Below are 16,747 nucleotides of genomic sequence, written 5' to 3' on the forward strand. Positions count from 1 at the left end.
CCACTCCAGTGTTCTTGCCTGGAGAATCCCAGGGACAGAGGAGCCTAGTGGGCTACCATTTATGGGGTCGCACAGAGTCGGACACAACTGAAGCGACTTAGCAGCAGCAGCAGGACCTTAAAACTACATTCCAAACAGCAGCTACGGTGAGCTATTTAAGTTCTAGTTTAAATTATTTTACATTTGACTTAAAACTTTTTGTGACTGGCTGTTCAACAGAAAATACGTTCCTGATTGTTCAGCATTTCCATCAGACACTGCACAGTCCAAGCCTGCCTCCTGCCTGAGGTCATTTTTATGTGGCTGAGCTAAACTCTCCATTTTCATGTTTCCCTAAGAGGGTTTTTTTGTTTTTTTCTTTCTGTCACATAAGGGGCTTTTTGCATGTGTTCTGTTTGTCTGGAAAGTTCTTCCTCTACTGTTTTCAAGGAAACATTTCTTTGGAATCACAGGAAATGCCATTTCTTAGGGAAACTTTCCTCCAACTGCTCACAGTCTGAATTAGAACCCATTATCTCTTAGAGCTTAATATTATATTGCTTTACAGAACACATCATGATTTATTGTAATATTTTGAGAGGTGCTGCATGAGTAGTTAAAATCCCAGACTCCTGCCACAGTGCTGGTTTGAATCCTGACTCTCTATTATTTCCTATGTGAGTATGGACAAGTCTTTTAACTATGCTTAAGGTTTCTCGTGGATAATAATAACTTAATTGTAGATCATTTCAAAAGCATAAATGCTTAATATTTGTAGAGAAGATAGTCAGTGGAGCACAAAGCAAACCTTGTGTATGTGTGTGGATAATCTACCTCACGTCTGAAGGCACAGGGCTCTCAGCTGGCACATGCAGTCCGGGGCATACAACAGGCTGCCAGCGAATGTTTGCTTCATAGAGTGGTGAGGGGCACAGTTCATCATATCAGTGTTCAGGGAGGACCTTCAGAGAAAAAAGAATGGTATTTGTAAGAGTATATAATCACTATGTAAAATTTATGTTTTGGCTTATGATACACTTTTATTATTTAATGGGAGGGTAATTGCTTTATAGTATTGTGTTGGTTCTACAGTAAAACACAAATCAGCCATAATTTTATTTATATATATATATATATATATATCCCCTCTCTCTTGAACCTCCCTCCCCTTCCCACACCTATGGTTTTGATCTGAGAATATCTTCATTATTTGATCTGTCCAGCCCCTTTTAGCACGAATGTTTTTGTTATTATTATTATTCTATTGCAGATATGACAGTCTAGCCCCAAGAGCCTAAGGGGCTTGTATGCACAGCAGAGGTAATAAATGATAGGATGATCCCCTCATAGCAGCTCCCTGGTCTTCTTGCTGAAATCTTATTGTTTCTATCTTTTTGGAAATATCCTGTGAACTATATAAATACTTTGTATGTGGTTGGTGAAATTACTTTGGTGATCATTCTTAAATTTTCAGTTTGGGCAGATATTGTTAGAGCTTGTTTTCTCCTCCTGCAGCCTCTTTGGACTTCAGGCCCTTATCGCTCACAGCAGTAGCTCTGCAGTGACCTGCCTGCCCATTGTCTTGCTCCATGATTCAGCTGTTTTCCTTGTAGAACCTCTAGAGTGATAGTGCTGAAAGGCCACTTGTTGTTCTTGATTCTTTGAGATTATTGTCCTGTTTTCACTCTCATGGTGAGACTACCATCAAATTTCAAATATGTTAAACCCCCATTCCTATCATTCCATGTACTGCATTTCCATTAAGCTTTCCCTTATGTGAGGCAAGTAAAACGCTCAGTTTCTCCTGTATTCTCTGCAGGCATCATCATATCATTTCTGGATTCTGAATTTATTTCATTGTTGAGTTGTTTTTTGTTTTTTTTTTTTTAATCTAAATGCTCATAAAATTTGAGAGCTGGAAGGGACCTCAGATAACTCAAATCCCAAATTTATCATCAGGGAAACCAAGCTAGCTTCAGGAATGTAACTGAGCGGCTTAATTACTGTTACAATAGGACTTGGGGCTTAGATGAAATTACTGTTTGATCTGTAGTGCACTTTTGTTACCAGTCTATTCACTTTTCTTTCTGAACGAGAAAGCAGTGCGTTAGGATTGAGAAGTATAACATGAATTCATTGAAAATTACATGATTGATTTTAATGTTCATTTATATATTTACCTTTTTATCTTTTGCAGTTTAACAGCAATGCCCAGGATGTAAGCTGTTTTCAGCACCTTGTCCAAGCAAATGTGAGAAATAAGAAAGTGCTGAAAGATGCAGTGAATAATATCACAGCAAAAGGAATCACAGATTATAAGAAGGGATTTAGTTTTGCTTTTGAACAGCTGCTTAATGTAAGTATCAATGCTGTCCCCTTTGTCTTTTATTTTTTTATTTTTCTGGAGACTTAAGGATTTTATTTTTTAACTTTACAATGTTGTATTGGTTTTGTCATATATCAACATGAATCCACCACAGATATACACGTATTCCCCATCCTGAACCCTCCTCCCTCCTCCCTCCCCGTACCATCCCCTTTGTCTTTTATTATTGAGTTATAGTATCTGAATTTCAATATCCTGGTAGTTACAGCTCTGTAGGATTAAGTAATAGTGCTATTTTTCATTCATTTAGAAAGCATATATATCCAGGCTTTAGAAATCTTCTGAGCTTTTTAAAACATTTTTAAATCCAAAATTCAAATGTAGATTTTTTTTTTCTTTTGTATCTTTTCTTCCATACTTTTTTTTTCCCAAAGTATATTTAAAAAACACATTTGTTGGGTAATTTAACTTTGAATAAGCACTGGAAACTTAGTTGACACATTTAGAATATCATTTATTTTTTCTTATCTCAATTAGTACTATATTTATTTGGAAACTTGTGCTTTCAATCATCAAATGGTTTCTGATGAAATATTTTAGTTTTAGTTTTAAACATCAGGTTTTGAGTCTTTAGGTTGTTCCTAATGTATAGAAAGGTCCAAATGGTAAAGATCAAAGTGGACAGAAGGATAAATCTCAGAGATTCCTTCCAAAGTGAAAATTCCTTTGAATGAGTCATTGATGTCTATAGTGTTTTATATTTTCCACACCTATTCCCTACCCCATATCATAACAATATTATAACATGAATCTCACACTACAGACTAATATTTTCAAATGGCCATGTTGTCTGTTTCATTTTGAACTGTTTGAAAGCAAGAGCTATCATTCGGATTTATATCTCTCATAAGGCAATATTATTGCAGTGGTTGAGAATACAGATTTAACCTCTCTCTGCCTTGGTTCCCTCACTGGGGTTGTAGAAGGAATGTCCATAGAATCTGAAGATATAGCCAACCACATGAGTGTGTGGTTATTGGGTTGGTGAAGAATTAATACATAAATAGCATGAGGCTGGTACAGAATCAGCTTATAATTCCTATCAAATTTGCTAAGTCATTGAATAAGCTCTTATATTTAGTCTTTTCTGCAAATTTGATTTTGTTATTTCCTATGCGGATCTTCTAAACAGTTTTCAAGGTCTCTGATTGGATGATGACTCATTCATTTGTTCATTCAGCCAATATTTACCCAATGCCTCACAATTTCCTGTCATAGTGCATTGATGAAATTGTAGAAATAAACAAGAAAGACCATTTGTTGTCAAGAAAGTCGAGCATAACTTGCTAAGTCATCATTTCTCGTATAACATGTAGTGCTGTTACGGGGTATTCATAGTGTGTTTGCTCAGAGTGTCTTGGGGAAGTGGCTCAACTTACCCAAAGAAGTCAGAAAGTGGTTGCTTTTCCTTGAAAATGGGATTTTGAAGAATGAGTAGAGTCTAGGTAGATGATGAGGGGGGCGGGCAATCATTTCAGATTAAAAGAACACCAGATTTTTAAGGAATCTCCACACTGTTCTCCATAGTGGCTGTACTAGTTTGCATTCCCACCAACAGTGTAAGAGGGTTCCCTTTTCTCCACACCATCTCCAGCATTTATTGCTTGTAGACTTTTGGATCGCAGCCATTCTGACTGGTGTGAAATGGTACCTCATAGTGGTTTTGATTTGCATTTCTCTGATAATGAGTGATGTTGAGCATCTTTTCATGTGTTTGTTAGCCATCTGTATGTCTTCTTTGGAGAAATGTCTATTTAGTTCTTTGGCCCATTTTTTGATTGGGTTATTTATTTTTCTGGAGTTGAGCTGTAGGAGTTGCTTGTATATTTTTGAGATTAGTTGTGTGTCAGTTGCTTCATTTGCTATTTTCTCCCATTCTGAAGGCTGTCTTTTCACCTTGCTAATAGTTTCCTTTGATGTGCAGAAGCTTTTAAAATTAATTAGGTCCCATTTGTTTATTTTTGCTTCCACTGCTGGGCATACACACTGAGGAAACCAGAAGGGAAAGAGACACGTGTACCCCAATGTTCATTGCAGCACTGTTTATAATAGCCAGGACATGGAAGCAACCTAGATGTCCATCAGCAGATGAATGGATAAGAAAGCAGTGGTACATATACACAATGGAGTATTATTCAGCCATTAAAAAGAATACATTTGAATCAGTTCTAATGAGGTGGATGACACTGGAGCCTATTATACAGAGTGAAGTAAGCCAGAAGGAAAAACACCAATACAGTATACTATCGCATATATATGGAATTTAGAAAGATGGTAACAATAACCCGGTGTATGAGACAGCAAAAGAGACACTGATATATAGAACAGTCTTATGGACTCTGTGGGAGAGGGAGAGGGTGGGAAGATTTGGGAGAATGACATTGAAACCTGTAAAATATCATGTAAGAAACGAGCTGCCAGTCCAGGTTCAATGCACGATACTGGATGCTTGGGGCTAGTGCACTGGGACGACCCAGGGGGATGGTATGGGGAGGGAGGAGGGAGGAGGGTTCAGGATGGGGAGCACATGTATACCTGTGATGGATTCATTTTGATATTTGGCAAAACTAATACAATTATGTCAAGTTTAAAAATAAAATAAAATTAAAAAAAATAATTAAAAAAAAAAAAAGAACACCAGCGATTAAAAAGGCACGGAAGCATGAGGGGTTGTGCACATTGAAAAAATTGCAGGTTTGTTGGCATGGCTGGACCATAAGCAGTAGAGGAGAAATGATGGGAATGGAAAGGCCATGAGCTATCCTTAAGTGGGGTATGGAAGAGCAAATGGAAAGTGTGTGGTTGGAGAATGATACAGTCTGATGAGTGTTTTAAGTTAAGAAGCTATTTTAGTAATCCTGGTGTTGGATTAGAAGTGATGTTAAGGTAAGTGACCTAGTAAATATTGGAGTGGTAGGAGGGGTTGCTGAGAAGGGAGTGGGGGTGACTCCAAGTTCTCTGAACTGGAAAACAAGGCGGAGGGTGGCCTAGGAGTCTACATTAAAGGAATGTGAGGGTAGGTATTTTTGGATTATTTGGAATTTGAAGTAATATTTTTCTTAGGTACAATTAGATAAGCAAGTAAATAGTAGAAAGGCAAAGAAATTCAGCACTGCAGTTTTCCGGGGAAATTATCTTTGCTAAAATTCATGTGATTATTAAATGATGTATGTGCATTAATAAAAATGAAAACTCAAAACTTTTGAAATTCAAGCACAGGTGATTACTAAAATAGGATATATCCTTTCTGCAGTAAAGGAATGTGAGGGCTTTTCATAACTAATTTTTCTCTCGAGTCAATAATCAAGTTTTCTAGATCTTAGCATTTTAATTATTCTTAGTGTTGTCAGTTGGCCTCACTCATTCCCTCATATTCAAGTTTCTGTTGTGGAATGATGAGGCGTCTCAAGCCTGATGTACTACTTCCGAGGCAGTCACAATAGAGGGGCCGGGTTAACTCCCACATTCATTATTAGTTACTTATGGTCGAACTTCTACTGGCCTCTCCTACTGCCTTTGTGAGTTGTAAATGATTTTTAACATGTCCTCAGTTATTCCTGTAGTAAATCTCATATATTTTGCTCTCCACATGTCCCTTAGGTATTACAATTCTTCATTTAAAAATAATTTTCCCAAATGCACAGCATGCCTTGTTGAGCTGAAGCATGTTTTGTCTTTTTCTTACACACAGTACCATTCCTTGTCTTCTGTCGGTCCTGGCACGGTTTACCCTTAAGATTCCTGAATCAAGTGTCCAATAGAATTAGACATTGATTTGAATTAGTCTTCAGTTAGCATTTCATAAAATATTGACAAATATATGAGACGGATTTTTCAAACAAAATTTTGAGTGTGTATGTAATAGATGCTGTGCTGCAAGCTACAGAGATACAGCCAAGTGTGCTATGAAATACCACGAAAGTCAATTACCAACCCTAGCCATTGTGTTTTTATTGACGTAATCAAGTTTTTCCTTGCCTCAATTCCTTCCAAGCCAGTTTTGTATACTTGTTGTGACAGTGTGATTCTTTAGATAGTTAAAAGTCCAGTGAGAATTTGCTGAGGTAGACTATTCTACCACAAGTCCTGAGAAGTCGACTTAGAAAAAAAATGTTGAAAACAAAACATTTCTTCATTTCTCCTTTTGTGAGTGTACTAAAAATGAACAGCAAGATGCAGTGTGCTAACTTTGATACTTATATTCCATAATAATAATACCCCCACTATTTTAAAAAATGAAACCAAGTCCTGTGCTAAAAACTGTCACTTTTTTGAGACGGTCTTTTAGGTAAGTATTATTTTGCCCATTTTACATATGCAGATAGAAAAGATAAGTCATCAGAGAATTTAGTTTTCAATTCAGGGATTTCAACACCTTTCACAAAAGTATATTGATGATAAAATATGTAACTATTTTATGGTCAAATTTTCAGATAATTACCTTCCAAGATAAGAATGGTTTTTGAGTGTGATAAATAGAATTAGTCACTACTTGAGTTTTCACAATGCTTAGTTAAAAGCTTTAACTGCCACTGGGCTAATGGCCTAGTCAGTGGAGTAAGAATATATGAAACAGGAATTTTTCATCAGATAAAACAACATGTTGTCCTCATTACCTTTTCCAACAGGAAATGTGATTTACCTTTTTTGAAAAATAGAAATAAGGACCTTCAATAAACTCCAACACTATGGGAGAATTAGTGATTTTTAGACTGTGTTGTCCAGTATAACCATAACCACAAGTGGGTGTTGAGTGCTTGCAGTGTGCATAGTCTGAACTGAAATGTGTTATAAGAATACACTGAGATTTTAGAATTTACCATGAAAGAAAAAAATATTTATTTTCTCAATTTTTATATTGTTTTGATGTTGAATTGACTATTTGAGTGACTGAGTTAAATAAAATATATTATTAGAATTCAGATATTTCTTCTTATATTTTTTAATGTGGCCATTAGAGGGATAAAATTACAAATTAGCTTCAGATTTTATCACCTTTAAATATCACTAAACTAGAAGGCTGACATTTTCAAAGAAGCTGAGCAGTCATAAATTAGTGTTATTTTTTTTTTATTCTCAGCAATTTTGCAGACATATTTTACAACATTAGGAAGGCTGAGATGATACTTTCCGGCCTCAAAGAAGCTCAACTTTGTATATTTCATGTGGCCCTTTGATGCTAATCCATTGTTTTCCTAAGTCCAGCTCCTTGAGGGACCTTAAAGAAAATGTAAGAGAGGATTTAACATTGGAATTGAGCCTTTCAGAATTAGAATATATGTAGCAGGTTGAGAGCAGATAAGACAATATTCTGGAAATAATTGTTGACATTTACCAAAATATGAAAGAGCACTGTGTGTTGGGATCAGCATTACAATTTCAGAAATGTGAACTGAATAAAGTAGGAGGAAGGAGGAGTAAAGAGAGGAACAAATATTTGTAAATGGATTGAAAACATACATGAAAAGATATGTACGTTTTATTAATATTTTTTTGTTTCTGGTATATATTATAGAGGTATAGAATTGATACCATGTCCATTAATCACTTTAAAACCCGTGTATTAATTAAACCCTGAGAGGTTATTATGTATTAGGCATTCGTTCAGACAAGGAAACTATTGAACAAAAAAGACAAAACTTTATACCTTTTTGGTACTTAATATTTTATTGGAAGTCAGTAATAAAAAACAAACACATTATATACTGCATATAACAAATGTGAAATGCTATAAAGAAGAATACACCTTGGGAGGGCAGATTGCAATTTAAAATGCAGTCGTCAGGAAAGTCCTCAAAGGTTAGGTGACATTTGATCAGAAACCCAAAGAAAGGGAGAGTGGTGGGTGTTGAAAATGAGGCAGAGCCTGTGTAGGCAGGCACAGGCCTGCTTGATCCAGGAACCTGTTCTTAAAATTGGCTATTGAACAGATACTTCAGTCATCACTTGCAATCTGCACATACTTTCCATTTTGCTTTTATACTCCCTCCCTTTTACTATGAATGATATACAATTTTATTGATATATTTTACAGTATAACGTGTCTAGAGCCAACTGCAATAAGATTATCATGTTGTTCACGGATGGAGGAGAAGAGAGAGCTCAGGAGATATTTACCAAATACAACAAAGACAAAAAGGTGAGTGTAATTTTTCTGATATTTTAAATTTAATATTAATTTAGGTGGTTTTAAGAGAGAATACAGCAAAAGTGGTAAGGGAAGATGTTTTTGGTTAAAACATTAGTGTGCTGACTATAAAGCCATACAGCTCATGGATTATATGCCAATCACTGAATTAAATGTCAAATATCTTTTGTGAAATTCACAAGTACTTTACGGCTAATTTATTAATAAAATAATTTGAACCTATATAGAGGCCTGTATAGAGGCCTATATAGAATGTATTTGTTTCTTTGATTGCTTTAGTGCAGAGAAAAGTATTGTACACAGGCCTGTTTTGAAAGCTCACCAGTGTAGCTGAACCTACTGATATTGTGGAAGATATCAAATGTAACTATTTTTTCTATCACTCCTACTGTCAGCTTATTTTAATTTTCTGATACTCTCCATATTTTATGAGAGGACAATGATTCTCAACTTAATTTCCTAAAATGCCAAGAATCCATAAATAAGTAATGAAAAATTATAGCTTACGTCTTATGCTTTCAGAACTTCAACAAAAATTATATATTTCACAAGGCACCCTTCAGGGTAAAATACCTATCAACTTTGCTTTTAATTAGAACTTTCATCATTGACTCATCATTAATGCTAAAGAATTGTTTTATGAAGGATTAAAAAGAAGGAAAAATTAAATTAATACGTTTAGGTAAATATACATAAGTTATATATTGGCAGGCAAAATACTGTGGATAATAGGGTAGAGTATTAATGAAAAATTTTGAAACATTTCAAAAATACCAGTACTTTCAGAGTTGACAACACACATATGTGTAACTTTGAATTGTTTACAAAATGTTTTAATACTCAACTCTATGCTACTGCATATGCTATTAAAGTATAATGTCATATGACATAAGTTTAATGTGAGGGTTAAGTTTTTTTAAACATCTGGTGACTCTGATTATATAGAAGAGCCATTCCTTTTGGAAAAGTTGATAAATGGACTGAACTGTTAATAGCCTATAAATATTTTGAGTGGTATCTTGTTATTGTGAATATTTGTTTCAGAAATATCATTAGAATGAAAAGTAATGGGAAAATACAGATGCATTAAGATATAATGTACATTTCTTACTTTTTAGTAACTGTGACTGATCGTTCAAAATCCAGGGCAGCCGCCACCCCTTGGAGGATGTCCTGACATCCTTTCCTCCCACTTCATGTTTGTTCAGGCGCCTATGCTCTGATCCCACAGCACAGTGTCTGAGCCCTCCACGTCTCTTCACACTTATGCTACCCGTGAGGTCTTTTCTCTGTTCACCCTCTGGATCCAAGGTCCCACATGAGTAGGCCTTTGTGTTGTTTAACTATGAACTCTCAGCATCCTACAAGAAGCACAGATTCAGAGTTAATTCTCAATACATGGCAATAAATAAAACTTGAGAGTGTCTAACAAAAGTTGGAAGCATAATTTCTGTTATAGAACAAATTCATAATCATAAAAAATAATCTGGGTTAAAGAATATTTCACTTATTTAAATATTCTCAGTGATATAAAATTACCATGTTTGGAAGAATTCAAATGTAATAAAATAAATTTAATCTAAATTCATTTCTATTAATATAATACATTTATTTCAGTATTCTTCTAATTAATCATACACTGATAATTTGGAAAGGACTTTTTAGCATCTTCTAGTCATAAGCTTATTTTATTATCTTATGACAGAGGTGCATAAGTTCAAGCCCCAGTGCTTTTCATTTTTTAATGAATATAAGTTTAGTTAAATCATCTTTTCTTAGATTTTGATATCATCCAAACTGACAAGCAGGAATATCATTCACCTCTAAATATTTTTCTTCAAAAAGAAAGTTTCTTAAATATGGCAATAAATATTGCATTCTGTATTGCAATTTGTGCCAGAGATATATTTTAATTTCAGAGTACAAAAAAGTTTAACAAGTTTGAATAAAAGAATTTAAATGTATAAAAAGAGAAAAACAATAAACTTGTTATTTATTTTTTTCCTCTCCAAAAACTCTTTTTGCATGCAGAAGTAACACAATAACATGTCTTGGGGGCATATCATAATTTTATTTTTTTCCATAAAAGAGATTTTATGTCATAAGGAAAACAACTGTATCCTACCCTCCATTTTCACAAATTGTCTAGTTGATTGAATAAATGAAGAATTTACTAGTTGAAAGCCATTTTTCTATGTATATATCCAAAAAATGTCCAATCTAAATATTACTATCTTGTAACACTCCTTCTCATCTCCTTCACCTTTTATAGGAACTCCACGTTTTAAACAAAGTCATTTTGTGACATTCTAAACCACATAAGAAATGATTCATATCACATTCACTTTTTTAAAACTGATGAATCTAATCTTACTCAACAATCTTGCTGTTTGCCTATTAATAATACCTCTCTGCTGTAAGTACACACACTTCTCCTAAGGACATAGAATTTTTGTGAATTCCAAAGAAACTTTGAAAATTAAGTAGTCAGTGCTTTCTATGATTTTTGAAATAAATGTATAGTTAGCTAAGAAAAATTAAGATGTCCTTGGAATTAGAAACTACATTTTTTTTTAATGGGAGTCTAATTTAGGGGCTATAGCAAAGTTCCGTGATACACACTTATACATGTGTACATATTTACATACACAAGTATATGAACACACATTTATATCTGTTTTAAATGGACATTGATTCTGTCAATCATATCTCTAGAAACAAGGGACCATGTGTGGAACTATGGCTAGCTCTCTTATGTAAAGTGCTATGAGTAAATTTTGACCACTGACAAGTGGTTAAGAAGTGATCAAGGAATGAGGAAATAGAAATCTGAACATAAACTAATTTTTTTCTAAAATCTTTGCAAATTTGCTAAGAAAAAATAGGAAAAATTAAGACAGTCAACTCTGGGTGAAGTTTTGCACACATACATGTGCATGCATACATGTTTTTTTTAACAATGGAAGAGCTAAGTCATTATTTTAACTTAAGGTTAGTAAAGGGATATCCAGACAGATAAAACTTATAGATACAAAACAGAGAAAGGATAATTGATGGTGATCCTTGAAAGAGGAGGGATTGAGAGATAGAGAGCACAGATTTGTGAATTAGACAATTAGGAATTGTGTTTCTGAAAACATTGTTGTGCCACATTTCATTGCACTCTGCTTCCAAGTTCAATGGCTTTTTAAATTTTCTAACATGGAAAACTATGTTAGACCAAAAATTTGTCTCTTGGCATTTGCATGTTCTTATCCACTAACAGTGATGATAGCAGACGATTTTTAAGTCACTTATGTTTTTGAGTGTGTTGGTATTTTGTCAAGACAACATTACACAGTTAATTGTTTATGCCAAGGGTGTATGTATGCAACTAGTGTGTATAAGAGAGATTTTTCCTCCATCGTCAAAATGGTTTGGGATGAACTGTCAAACCCTTTCTCGCTTTCTCTGCTTATTCTGACTTCTCTACCTTCCACTCATCCACCCAGTGTGAGAGATTTGCCACCCTCAGACATGTGGATGCATGGAAGATCCTTGTCTATCTGTGTCATCTAAGGATGTGTATGACCAGTTATTTACCTGCAAAATTCATATTTATTATGCAATAAATTTATCAACTCAGAACTTAACTAGCTACATTTTCTTTCAAATGGCCAATATGTAAAACTGAAATTTGATAGGTAGTAAAATATAAACTTTCAATACTTGTAAAATTCTATATTCAACTATAATTTTACTTTAAAACATGCCCCTTAAGATGGACATTCACTTGTAGCTTAAAAATATAGAAATTGCAAAGTCACAAAGTTTGGAGAGCTTTTAAAGAAAAAAAATCTGAAAACCTCTTTTTGAATCCTACTTTCTCCCCAGACCTCTTGCTTGGCATGAATGTGACTGAATGCTTCATTTAAACCCATTTGTCACCCAGATGACATTAGAAATCACTCAGAGCAACCCAGATAGGTGTGATGAGGTCCACCCATAGAGCTGATGAATGAGCCTGCAGATACAGAGCACAATTTAATGAGGCCAAAAGGTTTGAGAATTAGAACAAAATGTTTGGGTTCTTTTGAAATGTATTACTCTTGGGAATTAATCTACCTGATTATAGATAGGTACAGCTTAAAACCGAGTCCATGTTAATCTCCTCACACAGCTGTTCCACATTAAAATGCATTCACTTTCTAATCTTTACCTGCAACTCTGCCATTCCTTAGGGCTCAACCATGTGTATGAGACTGCCTTAAAAATGGTGCCAAAACCAAAATGAACTCTATCACAGATTCCAAACAAATGAACAAAGGAAACTGACACCAGACACAGAGTTGAAAGATAATTCCCAGGTCTAGCAAAAGTAAAGATATTTAATTTTCTGTAGATTAGCAAAGAGATTGGTTAGCATATACACTTAAGATTGTCTAGCCAGCTATAAAATTGTTCTTGGATTTTTAGGTTAATTCTCAGAATTAATCAAAAATAAAAAGACATTCAAAAATCTATAAGATGAAAATTTCAAAATAGTAAACTAAATGAGAAGAAGAAATGAAAAAATGCATATGATAGATGTGGAATAATTTTGTAAAATAAAGAATGCACAGCTAAAAAATTATAATTGCCTGACAACAGATGCTCTATTTTTTAGATTCTTTCAAATTTGATTGGCAGTCTTTTCTATTTTTTGTCAGATCCAGAAGAGAAATAATCTGTAGTCTACAAAAATCGAAAGCAAATCACAAACGGCTAAATCTGTGTATGAGTTTTATACAGTAAAAGTGAAAATCATCAACTACTTTTTCAACATATGGTAGGAAAAATAATTCATGGGAAATAATTCATTGCCTTCTTGGTAGTCTCTGCCTGGCTTCTCATCAGGCAAGAATGAAACCTTTGGAAGGAATGTTCAATCCTCTTATAATAGAGTATATTAGACTTGTAGAATATTTAATACTCTTTAGAAATGCACTGCTTTTAAAAATTTTCATGTAATTTGGCACTTTCAACCATTTCCAAAGGATTTTCAGTTTTAGAATGGGAACTATAGCTGTGTTCATAAAAACCAAATATATTACTTGTGCTAGATTAAGATATAACTAAAAACAATAATTTTCAGTAATATTGGCCCTGCCAATAGATGATCAACTTAAAATTCAGGTCGTGTGCATCTGTGTAGTGTCCTTCTCTGACAGATTTGTTTACATTTGTCTTCTTAGAATGAAATTAGTATTGATAATTCATTACCTAAACTAAGGAACAGTTTTCTTTGGGTCTGAGTAGTTAATACACTACTTCCATACATTTTACAGAGTCCTTAATTTGATGGCTAGAACAAATCCATTGAAAAGTGAGAATAAGTATTACATTAAACAAAGTATATTACATGATATAGGCTATAGAGTGCCACAAATACACTTGAAATAATTTCTAGGTAGAATTGTGCCACCTAACATTGTGATTGCCTTTTGTTGATGTGAAATCACAGGACCAGGAAGGGCATTCTGTCCTGCTTTTCCTGAGGCTGTCTTCTTAGACTGAAAGCTCTGCTTGCCATGGAGCTCCACACAGAGATCTTCCCTGCTCAGACTTTCTAGGGTGGTCCCCTTTTCCTACACACCTCATTATTCTCTATTTCAGTACCATCTTTCCTCCTTGTTTTCTTTCTCCCAGATTACCATTTTAAAAAAATCATTTCAATTATGTACTTATTTACATTATCTTGAACTCCCTTCTGTTAAAAGCTCGAAGAGGTAGGGGTTGTATCAGCTTGTAAACCTACCATTGACTCCTTAGCGGCTAAGAAGGGATTGATGCACAGTGGTTGCTGAGTAATTACTGAAGATGCCCAACATAAATGAATAAATGTAAATATGCAATAAATAATCTCCAATAGTAAACTAAGTCTAGTCAAGGCTATGGTTTTTCCAGTGGTCATGTATGGATGTGAGAGTTGGACTATGAAGAAAGCTGAGCGCCAAAGAATTGATGCTTTTGAACTGTGGTGTTGGAGAAGACTCTTGAGAGTCCCTTGGACTGCAAGGAGATCCAACCAGTCCATTCTGAAGGAGATCAGCCCTGGGATTTCTTTGGAAGGAATGATGCTAAAGCTGAAACTCCAGTACTTTGGCCACCTCATGGGAAGAGTTGACTCATTGGAAAAGACTCTGATGCTGGGAGGGATTGGGGGCAGGAGGAGAAGGGGACGACAGAGGATGAGATGGCTGGATGGCATCACTAACTCAATGGACATGAGTTTGAGTGAACTCCGGGAGTTGGTGGTGGACAGGGAGGCCTGGCGTGCTGCGATGCATGGGGTCGCAAAGAGTTGGACACGACTGAGCAACTAAACTGATAGTAAACTATATATAAAACATTCATATATGATACTCAATAGCTTTGACCTTTTACAAGAATATAATTTAAAATTATATTTTTTCCTTATAAGTGGAATGTTGTTGTTGTTGTTCAGTTGCTGAGTTGTGTCCAACTCTTTGAAACCCCATGGACTGAAGTGTGCCAGGTTTCCCTGTCCTTCACAATCTCCTGGAGTTTGCTCAAACTTGTATCGAGTCGGTGATGCCATCCAATCATCTCATCCTCTGTCATCCCCTTCTCCTCCTGCCATCAATCTTGCCCAGAATCGGGGTCTCTTCCAATGAGTTGGCTCTTCTCATCAGGGTGGCCAAAGTATTGGAGCTTCATCTTCAGCATCAGCCTTTCCAATGAATAATATTTGGGGTTATTTCCTTTAGGATTTACTGGTTTGATTTCCTTGCAGTCCTACGGACTCTCAAGAGTTTTCAAAACCACAGTTTGAAAGCATCAGTTCTTTAGCACTCAGCCTTCTTTATGGTCCAACTCTCACATCCATACATGACTGCTGAAAAAACCAGGCTTTGACTAGATGGACCTTTGTTGGGAAAATAATGTCTTTTTGTTAGTATGCTGCTAGGTTTGTCATAACTTTTCCTCCAAGGAGCAAGTGTCTTTTAATTTTATGGCTACAGTCAACATCTGCGGTGATTTTGGAGCCCAAGAAAATAAAGTCTGTCACTGTTTCCATAGTTTCCCTATCTATTTGCCATGAAGTGATGAGACTGGATGCCATGATCTTAGTTGAATTTCAAGCCAGCTTTTTCACTCTCCTCTTTCACTTTTATCAAGAGGCTCTTTAGCTCTTCTTTGCTTTTTGCCATATAAAGATATCATCTTTATATCTGAGGTTATTTCTGTCTCTCCCGACAATCTTGATTCCGGCTTGTGCTTCATTCAGCCCAGCGTTTCGTATGATGTACTCTGCATAGAATTTAAATAAACAGGGTGACAATATACAGCCTTGACATACTTCTTTCCCAATTTTGAACCAGTTCATTGTTCCATGTCTGGTTCTTCTTGACCTGCATACAGGTTTCTCAGGAGGCAGGTAAGGTGGTCTGGTATTCCCATCTCTTTAATTTTCTACAGTTCATTGTGATCCACAAAGTCAAAGGCATTGGCATAGTCAGTGAAGCAGAAGTAGATGTTTTTCCGGAATTCTCTAGCTTTTTCTATGATCCCACGGATGTTGCAATTTGATCTCTGTTTTCTCTGCCTTTTCTGAATCCATCTTGTACATCTGGAAGTTCTCGGTTCACTTACTGTTGAAGCCTAGCTTTGGAGGACTGAACATTACCTTGCTAGCATGTGAAATGAGTGCAGTTGTGTGGTAGTCTGAACATTCTTTGAACCCCATAAACAGTATGAGAAGGTAAAGGGAATGTAGAGTAAAATTAATGTTCCACCCTTGTATATGTCACTGTAAGAATTAGGGAGACTTAAGTTCATATAACAGAAAAGGCAATGGCACTCTTGCCTGGAAATCCCATGGACAGAGGAGCCTGGTAGGCTGCAGTCCATGGGGTCGCTAAGAGTTGGAAACGACTGAGCGACTTCAGTTTCACTTTTCACTTTCATGCATTGGAGAGGGAAATGGCAACCCACTCCAGTGTTCTTGCCTGGAGAATCCCAGGGACAGTGGAGCCTGGTGGGCTGCCATCTGTGGGATCGCACAGAGTCGGACATGACTGAAGCAACTTAGCAGCAGCAGCAGCAGCAAGTTCATATAAAAAATGATTGTACTGATGGCACCTCTCCTTTCATACTAATCAGTCCAACACATAGTTTTTCATGAGTATTCTCATTATTTGTGTCAGTGAAGTATGTAGCCTTACCCAAGAGGAACAGCTGAAATAAGTATA

At 35.6% G+C, this 16,747-nt stretch overlaps 1 protein-coding gene across 8 annotated transcripts in view; it reads left to right on the forward strand.

Annotated features, from left to right (window-relative positions):
- CACNA2D1 (calcium voltage-gated channel auxiliary subunit alpha2delta 1) overlaps window positions 1-16,747 on the forward strand; it is a 520,469-nt gene that overhangs the window by 427,188 nt on the left and 76,534 nt on the right. For all 8 annotated transcript variants that reach the window (XM_070787669.1, XM_070787670.1, XM_070787671.1 and 5 more), the window contains exons 11-12: window positions 2,177-2,335; window positions 8,400-8,504. In XM_070787669.1, the coding sequence (XP_070643770.1) occupies window positions 2,177-2,335; window positions 8,400-8,504 (264 nt within the window). The remainder of the gene's footprint in view (window positions 1-2,176; window positions 2,336-8,399; window positions 8,505-16,747) is intronic.

Source organism: Bos indicus, chromosome 4, assembly GCF_029378745.1.
Source record: "Bos indicus isolate NIAB-ARS_2022 breed Sahiwal x Tharparkar chromosome 4, NIAB-ARS_B.indTharparkar_mat_pri_1.0, whole genome shotgun sequence".
Classification (NCBI taxonomy): domain Eukaryota; kingdom Metazoa; phylum Chordata; class Mammalia; order Artiodactyla; family Bovidae; genus Bos; species Bos indicus.